Here is a 26,804-nt window from a genome sequence, read left to right as displayed (position 1 = left end):
CAATCATAGACATTTAACCTGGTTATTGCCTAATTGGTAGACAATGACAGCACTTATGGTACTAGCACTATGCCTCACTCTCCATTTTGCTTTTAAATTGTCTTTTCAGTGTCGTTTTTGTTCTGTTGCTGGCAATTTAGTTTTAAAGCATCATTGTTTATAAAAACATTCAGAATAAAAATTGAAGCACATCATTGTGCTTGACATAGATCAAATATGGTGTTACGTATATAAAAGAAATAAAATAGATCCTGTTAGCCTGAAGGTACAACACTGAAGTTTAAGTAAATGTGAAATAGCATAGTGATAAAGCATATGTGAAATTTTTTTCAACAATAGTCAAATAGAGAAGATGTTGATGGAATTCTCTGATATTTACACAGTTATGCCAAATGAACCATGGGCTTTTGTTTTTTAAAGCCCCAGTATGCTTTAGATGTTATTTTACTTTAAAAAAATTTAAGGTCAGATAAAGGTATGGCTGAGAGTTCTGTGTGAACTACTTGCTCAGATTTCAGATGGATTTTCCTGTGCTTCCTGTCTTCTGTATTTGCAACTAGATGATCTTTTTTTTCTGTTTGGGTCATTCATGTATGTGGAGAGTTGGTGGAATTTGTTGTTTTAGAGCTCTCTAAATTTGTGTCTGAAAAAAAAAATACAAATGACTTCTTAGTGACTGAAAAACAGGTAGTAGATAAATATTTTTCTCTAGGAAACGAATAATATTCTTATTCTGGACCATTTGAGGTTAAAGTTTTAACTTATTTGCTTATCTCTCTGACAGTATTTCCATAGAAAACTTCATGCAGAGGACCTTTATTCTTATTGCAGAGTACAGGAATCTGGTAGCGCAGGACGCATAATAGTTTTAAAATTTCAAGTTGAGTTCTACTTCCAAATAGATTTTTGTTATCAGTTGTTTATGCTCAAAAGGTATAAACTATTTTAATATCAAATTAATTGAAAATACTATTAAAGAGGTAAATCAGATACAGTCCCCTTCCAATAAGTAATTTAATTCCAATAAAAAATGAGTTGTTGATTAGCTATGCTAATACTTTGTCCATTTTCAGTGTGGATGAGTAAGACTTGATTGCACAGTTTGGGGTCATTTATTGAACATTCTTATTTGCTCCAGTGATCTACCTAATTTGGGTTTGTTTTTAAAGGTTGCAAGGCATTTAGTGTTTATCTTTCTATAAAGTTAGTCTTCAGAAATAGAGATTAATTCTGGCATTAGCATTATTTTTCTTATTGTACTATTGTTGAATGAATGAGAAATGAAATATAAATGGCAGATCTTCTGATATGCTCTAGGAACTCAAAGTAAATGAAACACCTTTCTTATTTCAGTGGGCATTAGTTTATTTTTAATTTTAATTTTTTTTCTTATATGTTTTGGCTGCGTTGGGTCTTCATTGCTGCGCGTGGGCTTCCTCTAGTTGTGGCGAGTGGGGGCCACTCTTCGTTGCGGTGCGTGGATTTCTCATTGCAGTGGCTTCTCTTGTGGAGCACGGGCCCTAGAGTGCGCGGGCTTCAGTAGTTGTGGCGCATGGATTTCAGTACTTGCAGCGCACAGGCTCTAGAGCGCAGGCTCAGTAGTGTGGCACACGGGTTTAGTTGCTCTGCGGCACGTGGAATCTTCCTGGACCAAGGATCCAACTCACGTCCCCTGCATTGGCAGGCAGATTCTTAACCACTGTGCCACCAGGGAAGTCCACATTTATTTTAAAAAATTTATTTAATTAATTAATTTAATTTATTTATTTTTGGCTGTGTTGGGTCTTTGTTGCTGCACGTGGGCTTTTTCTAGTTGTGGTGAGCAGGGGCTACTCTTCGTTTCAGTGCGCGGGCTTCTCATTGCAGTGGCTTCTCTTGTTGCGGAGCATGGGCTCTAGGCACGTGGGCTTCAGTAGTTGTAGCTCATGGGCTCTAGAATGCAGGCTTGGTAGTTGTGGCACTCAGGCTTAGCTGCTCCACGGCACGTGGGATCTTCCCAGACCAGGGATCCAACCGGTGTCCCCTGAATTGGCAGGTGGACTCTCAGCCACTGTGCCATGAGAGAAGCCCCCCATTTATTTATTTCTTAGAGGTTCTCATGTTGGGGTTTGTGAGCTGAAGGGCTTCAGGGAAACCCATGGATTCCCTCAAATTATATACAAAAATATTTGTGCTTTTCTAGGGTGTATATATATATTTGCGCTTTTCTAAGGTGTTGATCCATAGAGTTCATCAGATTTTTTTAAAAGCTCTTGCTATCTAGAAAAGCTTAAGGAGACAGAACACATCTAAGCATACATTAGTGAAATAAATGCGATAGGTTAAAAATAAAGATCTTTGGGAGATTAGCATAAATGTTGGAGGCTCACCATGTTTAGCATCCTGTAGAGGACCCATTTGATATAGGCCTTTGCCTTGTGTATAGTGACTGGTGTACAGTCATGCTTGTATCATTGAGGGTCCTGGTAGTAATGGATGGTTTTTTGGAACATAGTTTAATGAAGGGACTATTTGCAGAGTTGTGGGCATAGTTTAAAGTAACCAAAAAGGGATGATGAATCACCCAGGGACTAGCACCAGTTGGAAACAGTTATCCACTCAGGCAAAGAGGCAAGGGGTTGGGAACTATGCTCCAGAACCCAGTGAGAGTTACAGGTATGGAAGAGGAGCCACTCAACAAGAGCCATGGCCAAAGAGGAAATATAGCAGGGAATACGTTGTACTATTGTTTCTACCTCCTTCCACTCTTTGCTTTTCTGCTGATGCTTCCTGTTGGGAAAAAGTCTCATGTGCATAGCCTTTCAACCCCTCTTGGCCTCGTAAGAATGGGTCTTGGACTTGGAACACTTGGAGCTCACACAACCTGTACTTTGTGGGATTATCGTCCCCTGTTTCAGGCTTGCCCTCAGCTTTCAGTATTTCAGACTCTAGGGATAGTGTGGGATAAAGAGAGGGAGGGTGCTTGTGGGCCAATTTCCCTTTGTCAGCTGGCTGGCGGCCACTAGCCGCATGAGACTAGTGCACGTGACTGGAGCTGATCTTACTCTGTCTCTTCTCTATGTGAGTGAATCATTGTTCTGCCTAGCGCTTGACTGTTGTGTTTTCCTTCACAACCTTGATACCAAGATATAATGGGCAGAAATGTATAGAGTCCTTTTCTGGGATTGGTAACCAGTGCATGGTGTTCTGTTCAACACTTCCTCTCATTGGCAAAACCCAACCAGAAGCGAGAGAGGGCAAGTGAGGACTGGATAATGTAGTCTTCTGAGAAGGGTGGAAAATGAATCTGGAGAGACAAATGGAGAATAATCATCAGAGTACTCAATACTTAATTTGTTAAATTAAATTGAATTTTTAATTGTTAAACACAATTGAGCCTTACGTATTGTTAGATTAAAGTGAAAAATGATCAAATGTCTGATGATTTAATGTTTCTGATATAAATACCTTGACATAAAAATCTCTTCAGAATGAGGCAACTGTTTGTCTCATATATATATATTTGAATAGTAGGAATAATAAAAATGATGCAGTAATCAACCTATAAAATTGTGAAATTAAAATAACTCAACTTTTCAAGACTTTATGTTTTTCAAATATGCGTTTTTCAAAATGTGAAAATTTGGATTATCTAACCTAGAGAAGACCAATTCATTTTCCACGGCCTACCTCAAAAACCACTTCTGTGAGTTGTCTTTTACTTGGACAAATTTAAGAGTTTATGAAACATTGTTCGTATTTCTGTTACACCACTTACATTCCTAATAGCTAGTTATTCTTATTGATAACATTAAAGTGGTTCACGTTTACTGCCTGTTTACTATGTGCCAAGCCACTGTGCTAAGTCCTTTACCTATGTTATTAATATTATCCTCAGAATAACCCTAGAAGTGTAGATATTATTGCTTGGTGCTTGATGCATCGGTGGATAGAACAAATTTCACAAAGGCCAGAGATCTTTATATTCTTGTATTAATATTTCTACAACATTTTGGTTTGGTGTTTATTGTTAGTATTCATATGTTTATTAGCCATTTAGATTTTTTCTATGAAGTCCCTGACCTACTCTTTTTTTTTTTTTTAATATTTTATTTATTTATTTATTTACGGCTGTGTTGGGTCTTAGTTGTGACACACGGGATCTTCGATGTGGCATGTGGGATCTTTCATTGCAGCATGTGGGCTCTTTGATGTGGCACGTGGGCTTAGTTGCCCTGGCATGTGGGATCTTAGTTCCCCTACCAGGGATCAAACCCATGTCTCCTGTATTGGAAGGTGGATTCTTTACCACTGGACCCACCAGGGAGATCCCCCTGGACTCTTTTGTTCATTTTCTACTGGATCATCTGTCTTTTTTTTTTTTCTTTTGCGCTACGCGGGCCTCTCACTGTTGTGGCCTCTCCCGTTGCGGAGCACAGGCTCCGGACGCGCAGGCTCAGCGGCCATGGCGCATGGGCCCAGCCGCTCTGCGGCATGTGGGATCTTCCCGGACCGGGGCACGAACCCGTGTCGCCTTCATCAGCAGGCGGACTCTCAACCACTGCGCCACCAGGGAAGCCCCATCTGTCTTTTTAATGTGGAGGAATTCTCTGTATTTTGGGGCATGTGCTCATCGTTATGTGTTGCAAATGACTTCTCCCATTCTGTGGCTGGTTCAAGCTGAAATATTAAGAATACGTCAGATCTTGATAGCAAAGATAAATATTTCTGGTCAGATGAAAGAATGAACAAGTTTATGAGGAAGGAAAATAAATTCACACATGAAAACAGTTGAGTACTTTTTAAAAAATAAATTTATTTATTTATGACTGAGTTGGGTCTTCATTGCTGCGTGCAGGCTTTGTCTAGTTGCGGTGGGCGGGGGCTACTCTTCGTTGCGGTGCGCAGGCTTCTCATTGCAGTGGCTTCTCTTGATGCAGAGCATGGGCTCTAGGCGCATGGGCTTCAGTAGTTGTGGTGCCCTGGCTCAGTAGTTGTGGCTCGCAGGCTCAGTAGTTGTGGTGCACAGGCTTTGTTGCTCTGTGGCATGTGGGATCTTCCCAGACCAGGGCTCGAACCCGTGTCCCATGCATTGGCAGGTGGATTCTTAACCACTGTGCCACCAGGGAAGCCCCAGTTGAGTACTTTGGTTGGACTGAGGATCCTTAAAGTGAACCAATGGAAAATAAGACTGGAAAACTCAAAATATGTAGCCCCTGGGAAGCTCTAGAAAATGGCAAAAATATACCTCAACAGAACATCTTCTTGAAATCAATACTCATTTCCCTTCAGTTCAGGAGTAATTACATCTAGACAACCTGAAGGGAACCTCAAAGACTGTTTGGCCTCTTGCTAGCTAGCTCTAGGCTTGTCCTTCTCTGCCAGGGTAAGAATCTTCCCTTACTGAGATTGCCCTAGTGCTCTGCCTGGTGAAAAGGTGAATCTTAGAACTGGAGCTGAGGACTTCCCTGGTGGCGCAGTGGTTAAGAATCCACCTGCCAATGCAGGAGACACGGGTTCCAACCCTGGTCCAGGAAGATCCCACCTGCTGCAGAGCAACTAAGCCTGTGTACCACAACTACTGAGCATGCAGTCTAGAACCTGTGAGCCACAACTACTGAGCCCACATGCCACAACTACTGAAGCCCACACGCCTAGAGCCTGTGCTCCGCAATAAGAGAAGCCACCGCAGTGAGAAGCCCGCACGCTGCAGCGAAGAGTAGATCCCGCTCACCAGAACTAGAGAAAGCCCATGTGCAGCAACGAAGACTCAGTGAAGCAAAATAAATAAATAAATTTATTAAAAAAAAAAAGTCTAACTCTTTAAAAAAAAGGAACTGGAACTGAGGAGGGGAAACCTAGATGAACTTCCCTCATCTTGTCTATGAAGAGCTCTAGACTTCTAAGAGAGAGTTACTGGGTGTTAAAGTTAGAGCACGTTCATACAGTTGGCCTTTGTGTCTTGATGTTTATCCTTATAGAGTCTCCTCTTGAAGACTTGGGGCTTTGATTTCCTAAGATTTGCATTCCTTACAGAACTTGAAAACTGATGGCTATAGGGCTTTTCGGTTTTACCATCCATCTAGTCTCAGTCTCCATCTTACGATTTCTTTTGTACTGTTGTCAAATGACTCCATTCTGTTCCCTAGTGAGATTACTGTAGCTTTTTTTTTAGTTTTTGGATCTTATGGGTTTGCCTCTTTCACCACTAATCAGACAGAAACTGTTTCTGTAGTGTCTCTCCTTAATTCTGATTCCATCAAAATTTGATTTGGCTGCAAGTACCTGAAAACTGAAAATAGTAGTAGTATCTTAGGAAGACAATTTTATTTTTATCTCATGTAAATAGAAGCAGTCCAGGGGTGCTGTGGCAGCTACATGATCATCCAGGATGCGGTCTCCTTTCATCTCATTGTTCTTCCTCCCTTATCCGACATGGCAGCTCCTGGTATAATGTCTACATTGCAGCCAGCAGGAAGGAGGAATGGAAAGGGAGAAGGACATTCTACCGTCCCATGAAGGACTTCTCTGAGGCTGCACACACCACTCTGCTTATATCTTATAAGCCAACACTTAGTAAACATAGCTGTACCTAAGTCTAAGGCGGGGCTTGGAAATATGTGTCTGGCTAAAAATAGGAATTTTGATCCTGTAGAAGAAGGGGAAAATGGATCTTGGGGGGCAACCGTTGATCTTTGCTACATAAAACCTTTTTCTGTTGTGACAAATATTTTCCCAAGGTGGTTCAGGAGAAAAGCATAGACTGATATGGAGTATATAACTAATTTAAAATTTATCAGGATGAGCTCATAACTTTAAACTCTGAATTCTTGGCTCTTACTGTAAAATTTTTACATTGGTCAAGAAAGGTAGAAATAAGCTAGCTCTTAAGTTATTCATCACTTTTACTAATTTTTCACAGTTTGACTTCTTTTCTAAACATGGATACATTTTATCAAGTTTTTTAAATATAGCAGAGTCCATTGAGCATTGCATATGTAAATGAGGAGGAAATATTTACCTTTTAGCTTTATAGAAGATAAATACATTAAACCCACTATTAAGAATAGTCTATAGAAAACATTTTAGCAATAGGTAACATAAAAGCTCTTGATTAGAACAAATTCAAATACATGGAAATTAAATGAAATCTAGAATTATTTTAATTCACTGAAAATTAGCTGTAATCCTGAAGATTAAAAAAAATTCTACACCACAGAGCTTGAGGAAAATGTGTTATTAATCATAATTATTCTCATTATTTTAAATGATTTACTTTAAAAACCCAGTATGTAACACTATAAGTGATAATCATTTTTTCCTCCATAGGCAAGAAGTTTGATAGCTGTGGGACTGGGTATTGCAGCTCTTGGATTTGCAGGTAAGATAAATAAAGGATATATATTAATAAATGTTGCAGGAGAAATATTTCCAAGTAGCTTCTATAGTGATTCATGAGAAGGCTCTTAGTATTCTGAGGATTTTGATTTTAAGGCATACGTTCCCATTCTTTGCAACATTTATAGTCACTGAAGATTTGTCAGCACAGCAAAATCTAGATAAACTTTGTAGTGAAGGAAATTAACAATACAAAAGCTAGGAGAACTAGCCCCAATAATAATTGATCTTCCTCCCATTTTTTTAGTTTGAGCTATAGTGTACTATTAAAAAATAAAATCTCTTTAATATGAAGCAGTGTAAGTGATAATGGGGCTCTTTTATTCTCCCGTATTTTTTTCTTGCCGATAAGAATACACATTTTCTGAGCTGTCAGTTCTTTCTGATGAGCGTAGCCATTCTTTATAGTATATTTATCGTTCATTTTAACATGTTGGTGTAATTTCTTTGACAAACCCAGGAGAACTTCTTTTACTGCCAAAATCTTTTTAGAAAGAATAAAGATTTAAAGTAAAATTGCTGTCTCTTCTAACCATTAATTTATAGTTTTAAATTGCATAGCTATTCTCTAATTAAATGTTAATCTGAGAGCATTTCCTTGTTGATAAAGGTTTACATTTTTCATTTAGCATTTGTGTCTCTTAAGTTCCATGGATTTGATCTTGTTAATTGGATCTTCTTTTTAGGTGGAGCTACATTCCATTGTGGTTATATGCAGTGAGATCCAATAGAAAAAGAGACATAAAAGATTTTGTTTTGTTTTGTATAATATTTAATTCCACACAACTCTGTTTAAAGCACCTTACCAGTAAGAACTTTAAAATCAGGAAGATCAGTGGTTCAGATTCTCTTGGTTCTTGTACTGTCAAAGTCTTGTGTCTCATATAACTATAGTTAACTACTTACTCAGGTTTCATGAGAAGAGTATCATGTCTGAAAAGGAATTCTGACAAACTTGCCCATAAACATAAAGCAATTTTTATATTAATTACTGTAGCAGAATAGGCATAGTTATTTCAAATTCAAATGTAAGATTTTTATTTGAAATTAGAGAAAGATATACTTTTGCCAAGGTCTTGTTTCTACAATGAGAAGAATTGGTGTATGTATTCTATACATACTACTCTGTTGCCAAATTCAGTTTACTAACTAGAATATTAATAGCAGGCAGTTCTCTTTCAGGGTCAAATACGACTGAAGAGTAGAATTTAGGAGAAAGTACCCCTAGACTATTGGAACTAGATATTCTCCTCTATAGTTAAAGTAAATGTCCAGATGTCACTTCTTGAAGCCTTTAATTGCTTTTTTACATTGAGATTGCATGATTGTGGTTTTGAAGGAATTTTAAGGCACTTTAAAAGCCAGATTTTATACTGTTGTAGAATCAAATGGAAGTTGATATTTATATAAGAGATTTAGATGAGTTAGGGTTTCAGCTTCATTTAATTTTACATTATTTAATGTTCTACTTGATCTCAAGAGCTTTTTATCTCCTACTTAGATTGGCTACTTCACATCTTCCTATGTCTAGCATCCTTTGTTTTTCCCTGTAACATGTTGTTTGCACAGGAATGACAGTATGTTTAGACAGGTTACTTCTTATAAAACATCTATGTAGTTGAACTTTCCCAGTAGAAATCTTGATTTGCAAATAATGTTATGGTTAGAAATTGAATTTAAGTTCAGAGGGTCGTAACTGGTTTTCTAGCAGAGCTTTGGGAAAAGAGACCCTAGTATAAGTAGACACACATTCTGATTAGGGTACAAAAGGTAAATTAGCCAGATAATATTTTATTCTTGTTCTATGCCCTCAAAACAATTTAGGACCTGTTTTGCTGTTGATACTTAGTTGTCCAGACTCAGAGGAGTTTTGATTATTAGGATGCCTAAGAAAGGAAAGCACTAAAATAAAAGAAGCTTTTAGGAGAGTAGTCATCCTCAGTGAGAAATTGAGTACTAGGGTGTTATTGTTTTTATGACCTGTAACATTGTATAAAAGTAGGATTTTATACATAACCATTGAAATTTTCTAATTTTATAATTATGAACTAAAGCTTAATTTAGTAGCTATGAAAATTATATTAAAATGAAATCTGTCCTCCATTTAATAAATTAGAAATTTGAAAAAATGTGACTGTCTTTCAGGTAGATTTTGAGATAGGTATTAAAATAACATATATAAAGTAAACAATAAATACTGTGGTGAGCACTTTGTGGGTGTTGGCTTTCATTATAGAAAATATATTTGCTTTTATTCCTGTTACTATTTAGGTCGCTACACATTTCAAATCTGGAAACCTCTAGGACAAGTAATCACAGAAACTGCAAAGAAGATTTCAACTCCTGTAAGTTAAAAATGGCTTTAGTTAGAAATCTAACCTTGCTTTGATTTTTGTTTATGTGCCATTATTGATAGTAATTCAGGAAAATGTTTTGGATTTTCATACAAATGTTTGTATCATTGGCAACTTTACTTTATTGATTTAGTTTCTTTTAAGTTTCTTGGTCATGTTATTTTATATCTAAACTTATTCCTGACTTTGACTTTTAATTATCGTATTCCTTTTAGTAGTATTACATCAACTTTGAGGTAATTTATTTTCCTTGTTTAATTAGTATTCATTTAGTGATTGTCCTGTGCCAGGGGCTAGGCATAGCTGGTGAACAAAACAGACATGGTGCCTGTCCTGATGGAGCTTACCCAAAAGTTTATTTCATCTTCACATTTGAAACTAGTTCCCTCATACCACCACACCTGGCTATCTCAAACATAAAATTATATGATTCCAACCTTGAAACCTATAGGGCTTATACATTCATCTACCAGCATTACAGCTACTCTGCTGAGCTGAATATAAGTAAAAGATGAATGATAGTAGGTATCTAAAAAGCTATAGTGTGGTGAACTGGGTGAACTGTGGTTTGTGACCACTAGAGACCATGCAAAGAAAACTCACTGAAGCAGTACAACATAAACATTGATTTCTGGGAAACAGAAGATCTGGGATAGATCAGCTTGGCTTACAGCAATTTGAGAATGAATGGCTTGTTTTAGCAAAGGCATTATAGGCTTGTGAGGCTTAGTTAGTCATGAACAATAACCACGCTTTCAAAGGATGACATACTATATTATGACAGATAATTAAACTCGGGGTCAAAAGAACTGCAAGTGATTTTGCAGACTTATAAATGCATGTCTGTGATTAGAGGGAGCATGTGTTTATTTTCTGTTTTCCTGTTTATATTTTATTTGGCTAAAGTATTAATAGGTATTTAGCATTCATTCAATAAATGTTCATTAAGCACCTACTATATACTGGACATTATTGTGGGGAGTGGGAGGTAGTCATGAACCAGACAAAGACACTGCCCTCTAGGAGTTTACTTTTTAGTGGAAACAATTAACAAATAAATAAGATATATAATATGTAGAGGTGTTGAAGGTAGAAGTTTAGTTTTCTTTAGAGAACTAAATCAGTGTAAGAGATTGATTCTTTAACAGGAGAGAGGAATCTATATTAGATAGGTCCAGGAAGGCCTCTCTGAGAAGATGAGGGATGAGGCCATGTGAACATCTGAAGAAAGAGCTTTCTAGTGGGAACACTGCAAAGGTCCCGAGGTGGAAATGAGTTGAGCAGCAAGAGTAACTCCAGTGGAGTATGTGGAAGGAACAGTGGTAGTTTGGGCCCAGATCACTTAGAGCCAAATAGACTGTGACAAAGATAGCAGGTTTTGGTTTAAGTGTGATGGAAAGCCTTTGGAAGGTTTTGAGCTTGTGGGCAACAAGATTACCTATTTAGGTGATCACTCTGCCTGCTGCAAAGAGTATAGACTAGAATGAGTCAGAGGAGAAGCTGTGAAACCTGTTAAGAGGGTACTGAGATGGTCCAGGGACTTAGGTGATGGTGGCTTGACATAGTTATTTAAATGTATTTCCATATGTTTATGTAAAGCAAATTTAGAGACTTTCAGAAATCATTTCTCTCCTGTTATGCTGATCTTCAGTAGATATATTTATACCATAAATAGACTTGTGTTTTATAGAACTACATTATTTAACACTGAAAGGAAAAGAGAGAAAGAAAATGAGAAACATTTCACTGCTCTGTACAGGCTCACAGATAAGGTAGAATAGTTTAAGAGATTATTATGGGTATCCTGAATGCAACCCCTGCATTTCTTTTTTCTTTTCAAAGGTGTCTCTATTTATTTATTTATTGGCTGCATTGGGTCTTCGTTGCTGTGCGAAGGCTTTCTCTAGTTGTGGCGAGCGGAGGCTACTCTTTGTTGCAGTGTGTGGACTTCTCATTGTGGTGGCTTCTCTTGTTGTGGAGCACGGGCTCTAGGCACACAGGCTTCAGTTGTCGTGGCATGCAGGCTCAGTAGTTGTGGCTTGCGGGCTCTAGAGCGCAGGCTCAGTAGTTGTGGCTCACGGGCTTAGTTGCTCCGTGGCATGTGGGATCTTCCTGGACCAGGGCTCGAACCTGTGTCCCCTGCCTTGGCAGGCAGATGCTTAACCACTGCGCTACCAGGGAAGTCCCGGCCCCTGCATTTCTTAAGGAGAGAAAAGTGATACGTGCCCCCTTTCCCTCCCTTTTGTGGGCTTCAAGTTAAGACAAGTGCCTTTTGATAAATCTGGCCCCTTTTCCACAAGTACTACTCTTACAGTTTGCAGTGAAACATCTTGGAATATCTTTATCATCATCATAATTATACCTCAGTGAAGATAGGAGTTTTTAAAATACTTCTTTAAATATTAATTGTTCCAGGGAAATTGAGGAATGAAATATATACATACTTTCTCTTGGCACTGATTCCAAAAAGCCAAATTCATAAGCACAGCATTTACAGTGTTCTGATTTTGTAACTGTGTTCATTATTGAATCAAATAGAGTTACTAACAAATAGGGACTGTAGTCGTGTGTCAATAAATCCCTGTCACTCGAAAGAGAATGTTCAAGGCTCAAGTTCCTATGGGTTCTTTTTTCATTTTTTCTTAAACTTTATTTGCTTCTTTGATGCTTTAGCATCATCTTTTTCTTAAATCTCATCTTTCTTTTTTTCATGCTTTTTTCCCCATTCTTCTGGAATATTGCCTAGAATAATTCTGTTCATATGGAATGCATGGAGAGTTTGTTTCTTTCCCTCTCACTGTTGTCATGTAGCTGCTGGCTCCTTGGAATCTGGTGGAGCCAGTATTAGAGGGATGCTACAGAAGTCTGCTCAGACGGAATCTCCGTGCCCACCTTTATACTTTCCGCCATACTTTCAGCCACATTTTTTGGTACTTTCAGACTTAGCCAGATTTTCTGGTGTTCTTTTTCCTTTGTACACTGCTTGTTTTGATTTTGATTTTCTTTTGTTTGTGCTTTTGGTTTTTAGGTTGGGGTGTTTTTTGTTTGTGTGTTTGTGGTTTAGTGCTGGAAATTTGGGGAATTTTCTCTTTATTATTGATGTTCTGAAATTTCACAGGAATTTTTAGCCTTATGTGAAAATTGTCTATTTTTTGTTCTGTTAGATCCTCATATATTTTTTCTTTATTTTTTCCTTCCAATGTGTCTCTGCTCCTGGAACTCATATAAGTGGCCTTTCTTAGCAGTTTGGTAGATTTACTTCAACAGTTTAATTGAATGAGAAGATTGGCAGTGTGCTGTGAGCATGTAGGTGGCTTATATCAACAGTCATGTCTCTTCCAAATCAAGGAGCCCAGAGGCAGTCTTGGAACCTCCAGAACCCAGGAGTGGTTGAGTACTATGTGTATTTTACTGCTTGGCATAACTGTCCCCCTCTTCAGCCCTCTGGGTTCAGTGTGATCTGTTGGTACTCGCCTTTGCTTCTCTTGGGACCTACCACCCACAGCTGGGTGCATCCCGGGCATATGATTCTCTTTCTTGGCCTGAGGGCCAAAGTGGTAGGTGGCAGGCCCTTATGCCCTATGTTAATGGAGTTAGGAATCATCTCTCTCTGCTGTTCTGGTTTAATTAATTACCCTGATGTTATTTTTTGTATTTGTTGACTCTGAATTTAGTCAGAGGGGCTGCTAAATTGGGGCTGCTGTGATTTTTTCTATATGTGCAGTCTTACCTGTTTTCAGTCTTCCAGGATTTCTTTAAACTTTCTGGTTTGCTACTTGATCCATTTCTTGTTTTCTAGGCCTCTTATGGATTTTTCTTGTTTAAAATATCTTTTCTCATTTCAAAGGCACTTTGGAAAGCAAAAGACTTTTATTATTCAGTCTGCTGTTTTGAACCAGTACCTTTTACTTGATTTTTTTAAGGTATTAATGTATATTATTGACCCAGCTATTGTCTAATTGCCCCTAATTTTTTTCTTGGGGAAAACAGCCCAAGTCATTTATCTTCTTTTGAGGCTTTTATTTTTCTATTGGTTAATTTTTCTTTTTACTTGAATACAAATTTTTTAAATTGGACTTAACATTGTTTTATGGTTAAGTGAAATTCATGGAAATAACACTAATTAAAATCATCCTGTGGCTCTATAAATCAAATAGATTATTATACATAATTAACGTTTATAGTTTATGGTAAATGTGTTTCTTCTCTTAAGACTATGGAATGATATATTTTCCTGGTTGTTTGGAGGGCTTTTATGTTTCAAGTGATTGAGTAAATTAGCTAATGAAGACTTTAACTTGGTTCGTTTCACATCTTCTTTAATAATATATAGCACTACAGCATTCAATGTTAACTTTGGAAGGAAAATTCTTTTGATTTTTTTGTTTATATATATATATATATATACTTTATATATATATACTTTATAAATAAAATAATACAAAATAATAATTTGTAAGGTTCAGGGTGTGTTTCCAATAGACAGCAGAATAAATCCCACTATTTCTGTTCTTGGAAATTCTATTAGAAAAATATAACTGTCTACTCCATCTGTTTGGTGTTCCTTATTGTAATCGCATCTTTTTGAATTTAAACATTTCCTTGACCCACCAGTGTTGTCAGAAAATAGTTCTGCATTCCCTATGTCTGTATATCCTAATATAATGCAGTATTGGTGTATTACTTGTAAGCTTCAAAGGGCTTACAATTTCTTTTTAAAATTATGTAATGTAAAACCTAAATTCCATATGAGTTTAGAAGGCATGATTTTTCCTGAAGTAGCACGAGCAGTTGTTTTTCGTCGTTTTCTCTGTCTGCCTTTCTGTATATAGCCCCCAAATATTAAATGTCTGTCCTCAAAAATGACATAGCTCCTTTAGAAGGATTATGATGATTGTATATTTACTTGTAAGCTTATTTGTAAACAGGTCAGTGTTTTAGGGTATGAGCCTCATCCAGTTGCTAGACTTTAAGTAACCTTTTCTTAGTCTCCTTTTCTACCTGGAAAAAAACGAAGTAAAAAATTTGCTTAGATATAATGGCTACTTTTAGGGTTAATGAGCTTTGTGAATATAGTGGAAATGACAGTTCATGAAACATCATCAATTTATTATGCTGAAAATTTGGAGCTCACAAAGGTAGATACTCATAGAAATATTAGGGAGTAAGGTATGCATCTAGTAAAAATTTTGATCACCTGAGAGAAACCTTAAAACCAGCCGTTCTTCCTCTGTTAAGTTTTCTATTCCTTTATATATATTCCCCTATATATCTCTTATTCCTTTATATATTCCCCTGTGTGTGTGTGCTTGTGTATATATACATAATTTGTCCACATTAGTATGTGTACTTAAACAATTTGCTTCCCTTCCTCCCCTCACAATTTGGAGGAGGGGGTTGTTTTTTGTTTTCTTACTAGATTGTTAATTACTTGAAATTTGGAATAGTACATCATATTCCTCACAGTACTGGTACATTGATAGATTAGCATCTATGTGATAAAGGACAGAACTTCACTTGTCTCATTTGAAAGGTCCTGGCACATAGTAGGTGCTAATGTATTTGTTGAATGAGTTAATTGCCAGGGAATTATTACCAATGGAAATTTATGACAAGCTGTTCAAAGAGAATAGCTTATACAAATGACCAGATCTGGCTCCTTAGGACTCATTTCTTAAGCTCTAATAATTTAGTTGGTTTCCTTTTAGTCCCTTTTTTTTAAAAAAGAAATTGTATTTGTAACTGTGTTTATTGTTGAAAATCTAGAAAATAAAAATAAACATGAAGAAAATAATTATTCATAATTCCACCACCCCAAAATAACATTTTGGTGTGTATACTTTCAGATTTTGTTTTATGCAAGCATACACTTTGTTTTTCCTTAGAAAAAGATGGGTTCACGTTTTAGAAACATGCACGCATTCAATCATGTGTGAATTTTTTTCCTTCTAAAAGTTGAGTTCATGCATCTTGTTTTCTCTAAGAGCTCCTGAAGAGTTGTCTCTCTTTGCTGTCTCCCATTCCTTTCCTCCTGTTCTGTGTTTTTGTTTTTGTTTTTTTAATTTATTTTTGTCTGCATTGGGTCTTCGTTGCTGCGCACGGGCTTTCTCTAGTTGTGGTGAGCAGGGGCTACTCTTCGTTGTGGTGCGCGGGCTTCTCATTGCAGTGGCTTATCTTGTTGCGGCGCACAGGCTCTAGGCGCGTGGGCTTCAGTAGTTGTGGCGGGCGGGCTTAGTTGTTCCACAGCATGTGGGATCTTCCCGGACCAGGGCTCGAACCCGTGTCCCGTGCATTAGCAAGTGGATTCTTAACCATTGCGCCACCAAGGAAGCCCTCTCCTGTTCTCTCTTAAACTCACTCTTAATCAAACCTTCACTTCCAGTACCTTCACTAGACTTAGATTTACCAAAGGGTAAATCCAGCCGTCAGCCCTCAGTTCTTGTCTTACTTGACCTATTGGAAGCATTTGAAACTTTTTTTTTTGCTACGCGGGCCTCTCACTGTTGTGGCCTCTCCCGTTGCGGAGCACAGGCTCCGGACGCGCAGGCTCAGCGGCCATGGCTCATGGGCCCAGCCGCTCCGTGGCATGTGGGATCTTCCCGGACCGGGGGACCGGGGCACGAACCCGTGTCCCCTGCATCGGCAGGCGGACTCTCAACCACTGCGCCACCAGGGAAGTCCTGAAACTATTTTTCACTTCCTCACTTTTGGCATCCGCTTTTCCTCCTCCTGCACCACTAAGCCATCACAGTTTCCTTTACTGATTCCTCTCCATCTCTGTGCCATTAAATGTTGCAGTTTCTAGGGCTCAGTCTTTGGACTTCTTATCTACACTCCCACTCTAGGTGACCTCATTTAGTCTCACACTTTTAAATACCGTCTGTGTACTCATGACTCCCAAATGTTATCTCCAGGTCAGACTTTTCCTCCACTTACATAGACATTTTTGAAACTTAATGTAACCAAAACCAATCTCCTGATATGTGTTACCCACAAGAAACAAGTAACAAATAACCACGCCTTGTCTAAGTCTCTAATGGCAGTTTAGGCCAGAAACCTTGCAGTCATTTGCAGAGTGAGACAAAGTTTAGCAAGCTGTTAGTTTATTAGAGAATGCTCTTAGGATCAACAGCTCCAGGAGGCAAGAGAAGGAAGAAGAATGAAGGGATAATTTAGGCTGCAGTGCAGTCTTAGTAAGAGGCCTGAGACAGCCAACCCCCCGGGACCTCTGACGCTCGGGTGACTCATTGTGATTATCCCGATTTGGGGCAAGAGGCCACGAAGCTAAGTGACATCACCTGGGAGGTAAATATAGCTAAAAAGTCCAAGGACTGAGCCCTGGAGAAGCACAGTGTTTATACCCTGACGTCAGCCAGTCATCAGCTAGAGACCCTCCTGCGAAGGGGGCGTGAGCTTGACATTCTTCAGCCAAGGCAATTGCTGGAGTTTGACAGCTAAGTGCTGTCTGCCAGCGGCAGCCCCAGTGTCTGAGGAGTAAGTGCCTCCGCTCTGAAGGGGGATCTGTGCAGCGTATAGCAGCGTTTACTGCATCATCTTTAGTTCCCTGCTTTTTCTCATATCCCATATTCAATCCAAGCAAATGTTATTTCTGCTTTCAAAATACATCCAAAATCTGACAGCTCTCACCTCCTCCTCTACTACCACATTGGTCCTTACCAGCATCATCTCTTGCCTAGATTACTGTTATGTCATCTTAACTGGTCTCCTGCCTGCACTCTGTACCTGTCTTTCTATTTTCCACACAGCAGTTAGAGTAATTCTTCTAAAACCAAGTCGAATCTGTTACCCCAGTGCTCTGGTTCTCCTACCACTGAGAATAAAATCCTAAATCATTTCCATTGCTTCCAATGCCCTCCACAATCTGGTGCCTGTTATCTCTCTACTACTTCTCTCCTCCTTGCTCAGGCCTCTCCAGCCACATTGGCCTTTCAGTCTAGTTTTCTGGTCTCTTGGCCTCCCTGTCTAATATCCTGATGTCCTCCTCACCTTGTCAGCTTCTCCTCTTTCTCAGTCAGCCAGTCTAGTAGGTTAAAAAGATGTCTGTCATCTCTACAGTAAGTGACTTGGTCAAGGTTATCCAATGAGAAAATTACCGTAGAGCTTAGATAAAGTTCAGGCCTTTTGCTTCTACTGACCTCTTTTATTCCTTCAGTGTAGTGTTTATCTTGGTCATAATTTCTTGTAGAGGATTATTGTTTAGTGCTCTCCCTCCCCACCTCCTACAATTCCAAGTTGACTTCTGGAAAATACATTGCTCTTTTTTTTTGAAAAAAATTTTTTTTTAAGAAGATGTTGGGGGTAGGAGTTAATTAATTAATTTATTTCTGGCTGTGTTGGGTCTTAGTTTCTGTGTGAGAGCTTTCTCTAGTTGTGGCGAGCGGGGGCCACTCTTCGTCGCAGTGCGCGGGCCTCTCACTGTCACGGCCTCTCTTGTTGCGGAGCACAGGCTCCAGACGCGCAGGCTCAGTAGTTGTGGCTCACGGGCCCAGTTGCTCCGCGGCATGTGGGATCCTCCCAGACCAGGGCTTGAACCCGTGTCCCCTGCACTGGCAGGCAGATTCTCAACCACTGCACCACCAGGGAAGCCCCGGAAAATACATTACTCTTTTTTTTTTTTTTTTTTTTTTTTTTTTGCGGTATATGGGCCTCTCACTGTTGTGGCCTCTCCCGTTGCGGAGCACAGGCTCCGGACGCGCAGGCTCAGTGGCCATGGCTCACAGGCCCAGCCGCTCCGCGGCATGTGGGATCTTCCCGGATCGGGATACGAACCCGTGTCCCCTGCATCGGCAGGCGGACTCCCAACCACTGCGCCACCAGGGAAGCCCACATTACTCTTATTGCAGCTGTGTGATGGGATTGGGGTCGTGCCATCTCATATGTGGAACTAATTATTTCTTGCTCTTTCTTTCCTGTATAGAGTTTTTCATCCTACTATAAAGGAGGATTTGAACAAAAAATGAGTAGGCAAGAAGCAAGTCTTATTTTAGGTGTAAGGTAGGTGTGCTGCATAAGTATTATTTTGTTCTGTGGCTAACTTTGTCTTGAAAAAGAAGAAAATGTGACAGTAAAGTTATCCTTATATTTTAAATTATGAATAGGAGGCAGAGGAGAAAATATCAAATATTTACATTTTAAAACCTCAAATCTAAGAAATTATCCTACCACCCCTAAAAAAAATCAGGCGTATTTGTGATGTGCCTTTATTTCTTAACAAGGAGCTATTGTATTTTAATACTAAAGTTCCCATGCACTTATCAAAATAACCTTTATTGTGACAATGAATTCTTTCTGGATTCAGTTTTCTAATTTGATATGTATCATATTTTTGGGATCTGTTTCACAGTTCTTTCTTAGTTCCACAATTTGACATCTAGCATATTTCATTATACTTGTTTTACCTTAGTATCCATTTATTGTCTAACTTTGGATGGCTTGGAGAAAGTTAATGATATTATGTGATTGCTGTATATCATTTAACACTTAAAGTTAATAATACATCCCCTACCATAGATTTACCAGTATCTATATTTGTTTACCTTATGTTCCCTTAGAGCTCACTCAAATTTTTATGGGGATTGGTTACAATATGTTAGCTACAACACATCTTATGGTGACTTAGTCAACATAATTAAGGAGAATAGATCGTAAAGTCCTATATCAACAGAATTTTTAAATCTCTTTTAGATTAGCAGATATTTAAGGCCAAACATTTTGTAATTTCTTATGACTAATCAAGAAAAAACAAAAAGGTGGGTAGGGGAGGAACAGCTCAATTTAGCTTGGTGCTTCATTTAAATATAAGAAGAGATGGGGGCTTTCCTGGTGGCGCAGTGGTTAAGAATCCGCCTGCCAATGCAGAGGACACGGGTTCGAGCCCTGGTCCAGGAAGATCCCACATGCCGGGGAGCAACTAAGCCCGTGCACCACAACTACTGAGCCTGCGTGCCACAACTACTGAAGTCCATTCCCCTAGAGCCCGTGCTCCACAACAAGAGAAGCCACTGCAACGAGAAGCCCGTGCACCGCCATGAAGAGTAGCCTCTGCTCGCTGCAACTAGAGAAAGCCCGTGTGCAGCAATGAAGACCCAATGCAGCCATAAATAAATAAATTTATTTTAAAAAATTAAAAAATAAGAAGAAATGGGCTCTCTCACTGAGAATACAAAAAAAAGAAATGATTTTAAGCAGGGGAACCAAACTAGGAAATTAGCTGTATTGCTAACTATTTTTTTCTTTAATATTATTCAGAGTGGCATTGTTATTTTTCTTGGGCCCCCATATCATCCCATTCATAGTGTTGAAATGTGAATATGATGCACATTATTAAACCAAACACAAAAGTTTTTGAGGGTATCATTTAATATCATCCAAGGTACTCCGGTTTTTAGGAAAGATAATTAGGAGTTGACTTAAGATACATGGTTATAAAGTTTTATCCCATTGAGCTGGAAGCTGTACAAAATTTCACAATGAAAATTGAGTGGCTAACAGCACAGACTCTGATAACAAGTGAATCTAGGTACAAATACCATTTTTACCACCTGTTAGGTGCGTGACTTCAGTCTCATCATTTGTAAAATAGAGAAAACATTAGTTTCTACTGCATAGGGTTGCTGCGAAGATGAACACATATGAAGTTTTACCATAAACGTAGAACTTGGTAACTACCCAATAAATATCAGGTAAGAAGACAGATCCTCGTCCTGATTCTGTCGCTGAGGCACTTATTGTTAGCTTTTCTGCACTTCAGCTTCTTCGTTTTTGATTTGGAATTAATAATATCTGCCTTGTCGGAATTCATAATGACATGAGTGATACCTTTTTATCCAAGTGCCTGCCAAATAACAAGTGCTGAATAAATGTTGGCACCGCTCTATTCCCATCTCTGTCATGAATGCAGAAGCTAAATATTTGCCCTTAACACATTAAATAGAAAGGTGGACCTTATTTGCTTTCCTCTAGCCCTTTCTTTCAGTCAGGCAGCACTGATTTTGAGGAGATTCTCAAAATGTGAATACATTGCTGTGGTTCCATTTTCTGTGATAAGTGAATCCAAATGATTTAGACTACATAACAAGTAGGTAAAGACAAAATGGAGCTGACTCTGTTGATACGCTTTTTAAAAACAAAGAAACCCCTATGTTACTAGATGACTATGTTACCAGATGACTCTGTATATTCTTACATATTGCGTAAGCCTGAAATATTTTACTGAGCTGCCCAGGAAAACTTAATATACCTGATATATTCTGAAATTATGCACACATTTGTGATTTTCACACTTTCTAAAAACTTCTGTGGAACTCTGTTTAAATGTTATTCAATAGACTACTAGTAGAAAAAGATGAGACCCAAACTGCTCCATTTGCTACAGGATCAGGGAACACTACTCTGTTCTATACACCCCACTCACCTACTCCCAGTCAAATGCATTCCAGGGAGCAGTTTGAAATCCCTGATCTAGGCAAAATGATATTTAAAGTTACATTTTCAATTTGTGGTGGAATTGTCTATACTGGAGATATATCAGAGCTACGTTTAATTCTTAATGCTTTGTTTAAGAACTAGGGTTCTCTCATCTTGCTTAATCTTTACAAGACCGATATCAAGGAGCTTATATCCTATATTTTCTTCTAGTAGTTTTAAGGTGTTACATCTAAGTCTTTAATCCATTTTGAGTTAATTTTGGTGTGTGGTATAAGATAAAGGTCCAGTTTTATTCCTTTGCATATGACTGTTCAGATTTTCTGTTCCCAATAAACACCATTTATTGAAGAGACTATCCTTTCCCTTACTGTATATTCTCTGTTCCTTTGTTGTAAATTAATTGACTGTATAGGTATGGGTTTATTTCTAGGCTCTGTTCTGTACCATTAATCTATGTGTCTTTTTATGCCAATACCATACTGTTTGATTACTAGAGCATTTGTAATATATTGATAGATTGAAATCAGGAAGTTTGATGCCTCCAGCTTTGTTCTTCTTTCTCAAGATTCCTTTGGTTATTTAGGATCTTTTGTGGTTGGTTCCATACAAATTTTAGGAATTTTTGTTCTATTTCTGTGAAAAATGCCTTTGGAATTTTGATATAAGTTGCATTGAATCTGTATAGTGCTTTGGATAGTATGGACATTTTAAAAAAATTACTTCTTCCAATCTATGAGCACAGAATATCTTTGCATTTTTTTGTGTCTTCAGTTTCTTTCATCAGTGTCTTCTGGTTTTCAGTGTACAGGTCTTTCACCTCCTTGGTTAAATTTATTCTTCGGTATTTTATTGTTTTTGATGCAATTTTAAATGGGATTGTTTTCTTGATTTTCTGATAGTTTGTTATTAGTATATAGAAACAATAAATTATTGTACATTGATTTTAGAGCCTGCAACTTTACTGAATTTGTTGATTAGTTCTAACAGTTTTTTGGTGTAGTCTTTAGGGTTTTTTATAGGTAAAAATGTCATCTGCAAATAATGACAGTTTTACTTCTTCCTTTCTCATTTGGATGCCTTTTATTTCTTTTTCTTGACTAATTGCTCTGACTAGGACTTCCAATGCTATGTTGAATAAAGGTGGTAAGAGTGGGCAACTTTGTCTTGTTTCTGATCTTAGAGGAAAAGCTTTCAGCTTTTCATCATTGAGTATAATGTTAGCTGTGGGCTTTTCATATATGGTCTTTATTATGTTGAGGTTCGTTCCCTCTATACCAACCTTGTCAAGAGTTTTTATCATTAATGGATATTGAATTTTGTCGAATGCTTCTTCTACATCTATTGAAATGACTATGTGATTTTTATCCTTCGTTTTGTTTGGAATAAATCCCACTTAATCATGGTATATGATCCTTTCTTTTAATGTATTGTTGAATTCGATTTGGTAATATTTGTTGAGAATTTTTGCATTTGTGATCATCAGGGATATTGGCCTGTATTTTTCTTTTCTTGTAGTGCCCTTGTCTGGTTTTGGTGTCAGGGTAATGCTAGCCTCATAAAATGAGTTTGGAAGTGTTTCCTCCTCTCCATGTTTTGGAAGAGTTTAAGGATTGGTGTTAATTATTCTTTAAATGTTTGGTAGAATTAAGTGAAGACATCTGGTCCTGGACTTTTCTTTGTTGGAAGTTTTCTGATTGCTGATTCAGTCTCAGTAGTAGTAACTGGTCTGTTCATATTTTCTATGATTCAGTCTTGGTAGATGCTTTGTTTCTAGGAATTTATCCATTTATTTCTCCTAGGGTGTCCAATTTGTTATTGTATAGTACAGTTCACAGTAGTCTCTTATCCTTTGTATTTCTGTGGTATCAGTTGTAATCTCTCCTTTTTCATTTCTGATTTTACTTGAGTCCTCTGTTTTCTTGGTGATCTAGCTAGTGGTTTGTCTGTTTTGTAGATATTCTCAAAAAACTAGCTCTTAGTTTCATTGATTTTTGGTTTCTTGGTCTTTTTAGTCTCTATTTCATTTATTTTCACTGTGATCTTTATTTTCCTTCTACTAATTTTGGGCTTAGTTTGTTCTTCTTTTCATACTTCCCTGAGGTGTAAAGTTAGGTTGTTTATCTGAGTTCTTTTTTTTCCCTCTGAATGTAGGCTTTTATGACTATAATTCCTCTTAGAAATGCTTTGGCTGCATCCCATAAGTTTTGGTAGGTTGTTCATTTGTCTCAAGATTTTTTTTGATTTCTCTTTTGACTTGCTTTTTGACTTGACTTATTTATTTTATTTATAGAAGAATGTTTATATGCGTATGTAGCAATTGATAGTGTATTTTAACATGTTTGATGATCTGTTACTTAACTGCAGGAGATTAGAAGTAGCAAGTAACTGGCAAGTAATAGCTAGAGACTAGAACACTGGCAGAATTGAGGATTGACAACTGACAGCAAGGAAGGCAGTGTTCAAAACAGACAGAAGAACTTAAATGGATAGCATTTTATGACCATTTAGGAGAAGGGCAAGCAAATCTCTGCAGACCTTGAGAGTTTCTTTGCACTTAATTGATACTCATGATAATGCTTTTTGAGTCATTCAAGATATGCTAGATTAGATTATTTATACCCCATTTTTTAAAAAGTAGGAAATGTAATACACTTTCATAAGCATTCTATATGTTCATGATAATAACTACTATTCTTTGAACACTAACTTTATGCCAGGTCATGCTCATCCTTTTTGCTTATATAATCTGACTTGTCCTTAAAATAATCCTAGGAGGTATGCTTATGAGAAAATTTTGCTTGTGAGAAAATTATAAGTCAGAGAGTTCAAGTAAGCAAGACAAAGTGTTTTTGTTTGTTTGTTTTTGCCGTACCACACGGCATGTGGGATCTTGGTTCCCCAACCAGGGATCGAACCCGCGTCCCCTGAAGAGGAAGTACGGAGTCTTAACCACCGGACCACCAGGGAAGTTCCAAGACAAAGTTTTATAGATTATGAGTGATGGATTTAAACCAGTGTCTGAATATCTCTAAAAGTTCCTGCGTTTAGCCCCTACAGTGTGGTTCATCCATGTAGATGATTTCGAGTTTCACAGCAACCACTGTGTACTTTGAGTCAGCTACTGTTATTTCCATTTGAGGCTCAGAAAAGCAGCTTAGATAAGCTAGTATAAATATTAAGTAGGAACACCAGGATCTTGTTATTATTAGTGTTAATTTTTTTCCTTACCTGGAAAATGTACTAGAGAGAAGGAGTTCCAGTACTGGATAAATTAGGTTTTGCAGGAATAATTTTAGGTTTATTTAACTTTCTCCTTTAATTTTTGTTTAGAGCATAGGCTCTAACAGCCAAGCTTTTCCCATAGTTTTCTCACAAAGCTAAATAAATTATGAGCTATTAAGGGTTTTGAGATGTTCTGTTGAAAGATAATAATAGTAAAAGCTAACTATTATGGAACATTTGCTACACACCAGGCACTGCTGTAGCACTTTGTTGGCATCAACTAATTTAATCCTTGTAATTCCTCTATGAGGACTACGTTGTTCCTATCCCTGTTTCACAATGAAGAAACCGAAGCTCAGAGAGGGTAAAAATTTGACCAAGGCTACCCCATCTTTCATGGCAGTGCTGGGATTAAAATCCTGAAGTCTGGTAGCCCTAGAGTTCAAATACCTGTTTGTTACATTATATATACTGCCTTCCCCTCAAAGAGCTTGAAGCATAAATTTTCAAACTCACAGTAATAGTCTACAGGCTATGATTCTCCTATCCTTATATTGTGTATATGTTTTTTTAATTGAGAATAAGGACTGAAGGAAAGTACATGCAGCATTGAATATGATTTATTTTGATGGTTGGTAGAATGAAGTGACAAGCTGTAATTTCATATTTATCCACAAGATGGTGAAATTCTCATTAGTTTTTAATTTCTTAAAACTCATATAAACCATTAATTTATAATCTGCATTTGACACTATTTGTTACAAGCACTTTAATTTCTTTTTACAGCCCATCTGCCGGCAAGGCCAAGATTAGAGCAGCTCACAGGAGAATCATGATTTTGAATCACCCAGATAAAGGTAGGTAGAATTCCTGTTATATAGCTGAAATGGAAATTTATGTGTCACACGTGTTGTGATTTTTCTTATAAATAAATGAGCCTTTAGATTGGAGTTCAGTGACCCACTGAAGTGATGCATTTATAGTTATCAGTTTTGGAAAACTTCGTTAGCAATTTCTATATATGAGTATCTAACCCCTGTTTGAGGCTCCTAGCATTTTTTAATCTTTTTTTAAAATATTTATTTATTTTACTTATTTTCTTTATTCTTTTGGCTGCGTCAGGTCTTAGTTGTGGCATGCAGGGTCTTTTGTGGCACACGGGATCTTCTTTGGGGCACGCGGGCTTCTTTCTAGCTGTGGCGCTTGGGCTCCAGGGCACATGGGCTCTGTAGTTGTGGTGCACGGGCTCTCTGTCGAGGCGCATGACCTCAGTAGCAGAGCTGTGTGTGGGCTTAGTTGCCCCGCAGCATGTGGGATCTTAGTACCCCGACCAGGGATTGAACCCACGTCCCCTGCATTGGAAGGCAGATTCTTTACCACTGGACCATCAGGGAAGTCCCGAGGCTCCTAGCATTTTGATGGAGAAAGAAAAAACATGACTTGTGGACTCTTTGACTGTATTAACTGATTTGGGCATCATGAATTACATTTGTTTAACCTTACACATAAAAGTACAAGACTTGGAGGATATTCTCTAAATCTCTTAATGTAGTATGTCACAGATGATTCTGAATTTCTTAATTTTATTCTGGAAGGCTCTGAGGCTGAGCTATTTTTTTTTAACTGGCCAGGTTTTAAATGTAGATTTATCTTACAGAAAGACAATTATTATAACTTTAACTACCCTACAGCTGCTTGAGAGAGAAAGCCCATATGTTTATTACTGTTTCTGCTCTAAAATAACAGATGGCAGAAGGTTACACTGTATTTCAGAAGTCAGAAGTGGGGGAGTAGGGGGCAGAGAGTGAAGGGTTTCTTGGATTCTTACAGACTTTCAGTTTTCTAATTATTTTGCAAAAAATTAAAAACAAATTTTGGATTTCTACCCATCCTGACTCCAAAATCAGGCATTCTTTTTCAGCTTTCTGAATTTTATAAAAATTCTTTTCACTAAATATCATCTCCTTTGGTTTTTGCACTTGCTGTTCTTTAGTGTGAATAAACAAGAGAATAAACTTTGAAAAGAGGCTTTGCTTAAAATTTCTAAACAGCTTCAACAGTTACTAAAAGATCCATTCAACTAATTTACTTTGCATTGTGGGCTTTCAGAGTAATTGACTCAGAAAGAAATGTGTTTAAATGGTTCTGATGAACCTAGGGGCAGGACAGGAATAAAGACACAGACATAGAGAATGGATTTGAGGATGCAGGGAGGGGGAAGGGTAAGCTAGGACGAAGTGAGAGAGTGGTATGGACATACATACACTACCAAATGTAAAATAGATAGCTAGTGGGAAGCAGCTGCATCGCACAGGGAGATCAGCTCAGTGCTTTGTGATCACCTAGAGGGGTGGGATAGGGAGAGTGGGAGGGACATGAGGGAGGAGATATGGGGATGTTGTA

General features: G+C 38.0%; 1 protein-coding gene across 2 annotated transcripts in view; it reads left to right on the top strand.

The window, feature by feature from the left end:
• The window catches only part of DNAJC15 (DnaJ heat shock protein family (Hsp40) member C15), a 72,486-nt gene that overhangs the window by 18,946 nt on the left and 26,736 nt on the right, over positions 1-26,804 (top strand). Inside the window, exons 2-5 of one of the 2 annotated variants that reach the window (XM_032611664.1) lie at positions 7,309-7,360; positions 9,649-9,722; positions 18,670-18,746; positions 25,188-25,258. In XM_032611664.1, the coding sequence (XP_032467555.1) occupies positions 7,309-7,360; positions 9,649-9,722; positions 18,670-18,746; positions 25,188-25,258 (274 nt within the window). The remainder of the gene's footprint in view (positions 1-7,308; positions 7,361-9,648; positions 9,723-18,669; positions 18,747-25,187; positions 25,259-26,804) is intronic. The other variant, XR_004346729.1, reaches the window with a different exon arrangement.

The sequence above is a fragment of the Phocoena sinus genome, chromosome 18 (genome assembly GCF_008692025.1).
Source record: "Phocoena sinus isolate mPhoSin1 chromosome 18, mPhoSin1.pri, whole genome shotgun sequence".
Classification (NCBI taxonomy): domain Eukaryota; kingdom Metazoa; phylum Chordata; class Mammalia; order Artiodactyla; family Phocoenidae; genus Phocoena; species Phocoena sinus.
This window is presented reverse-complemented; position numbering and strand designations above follow the sequence as displayed.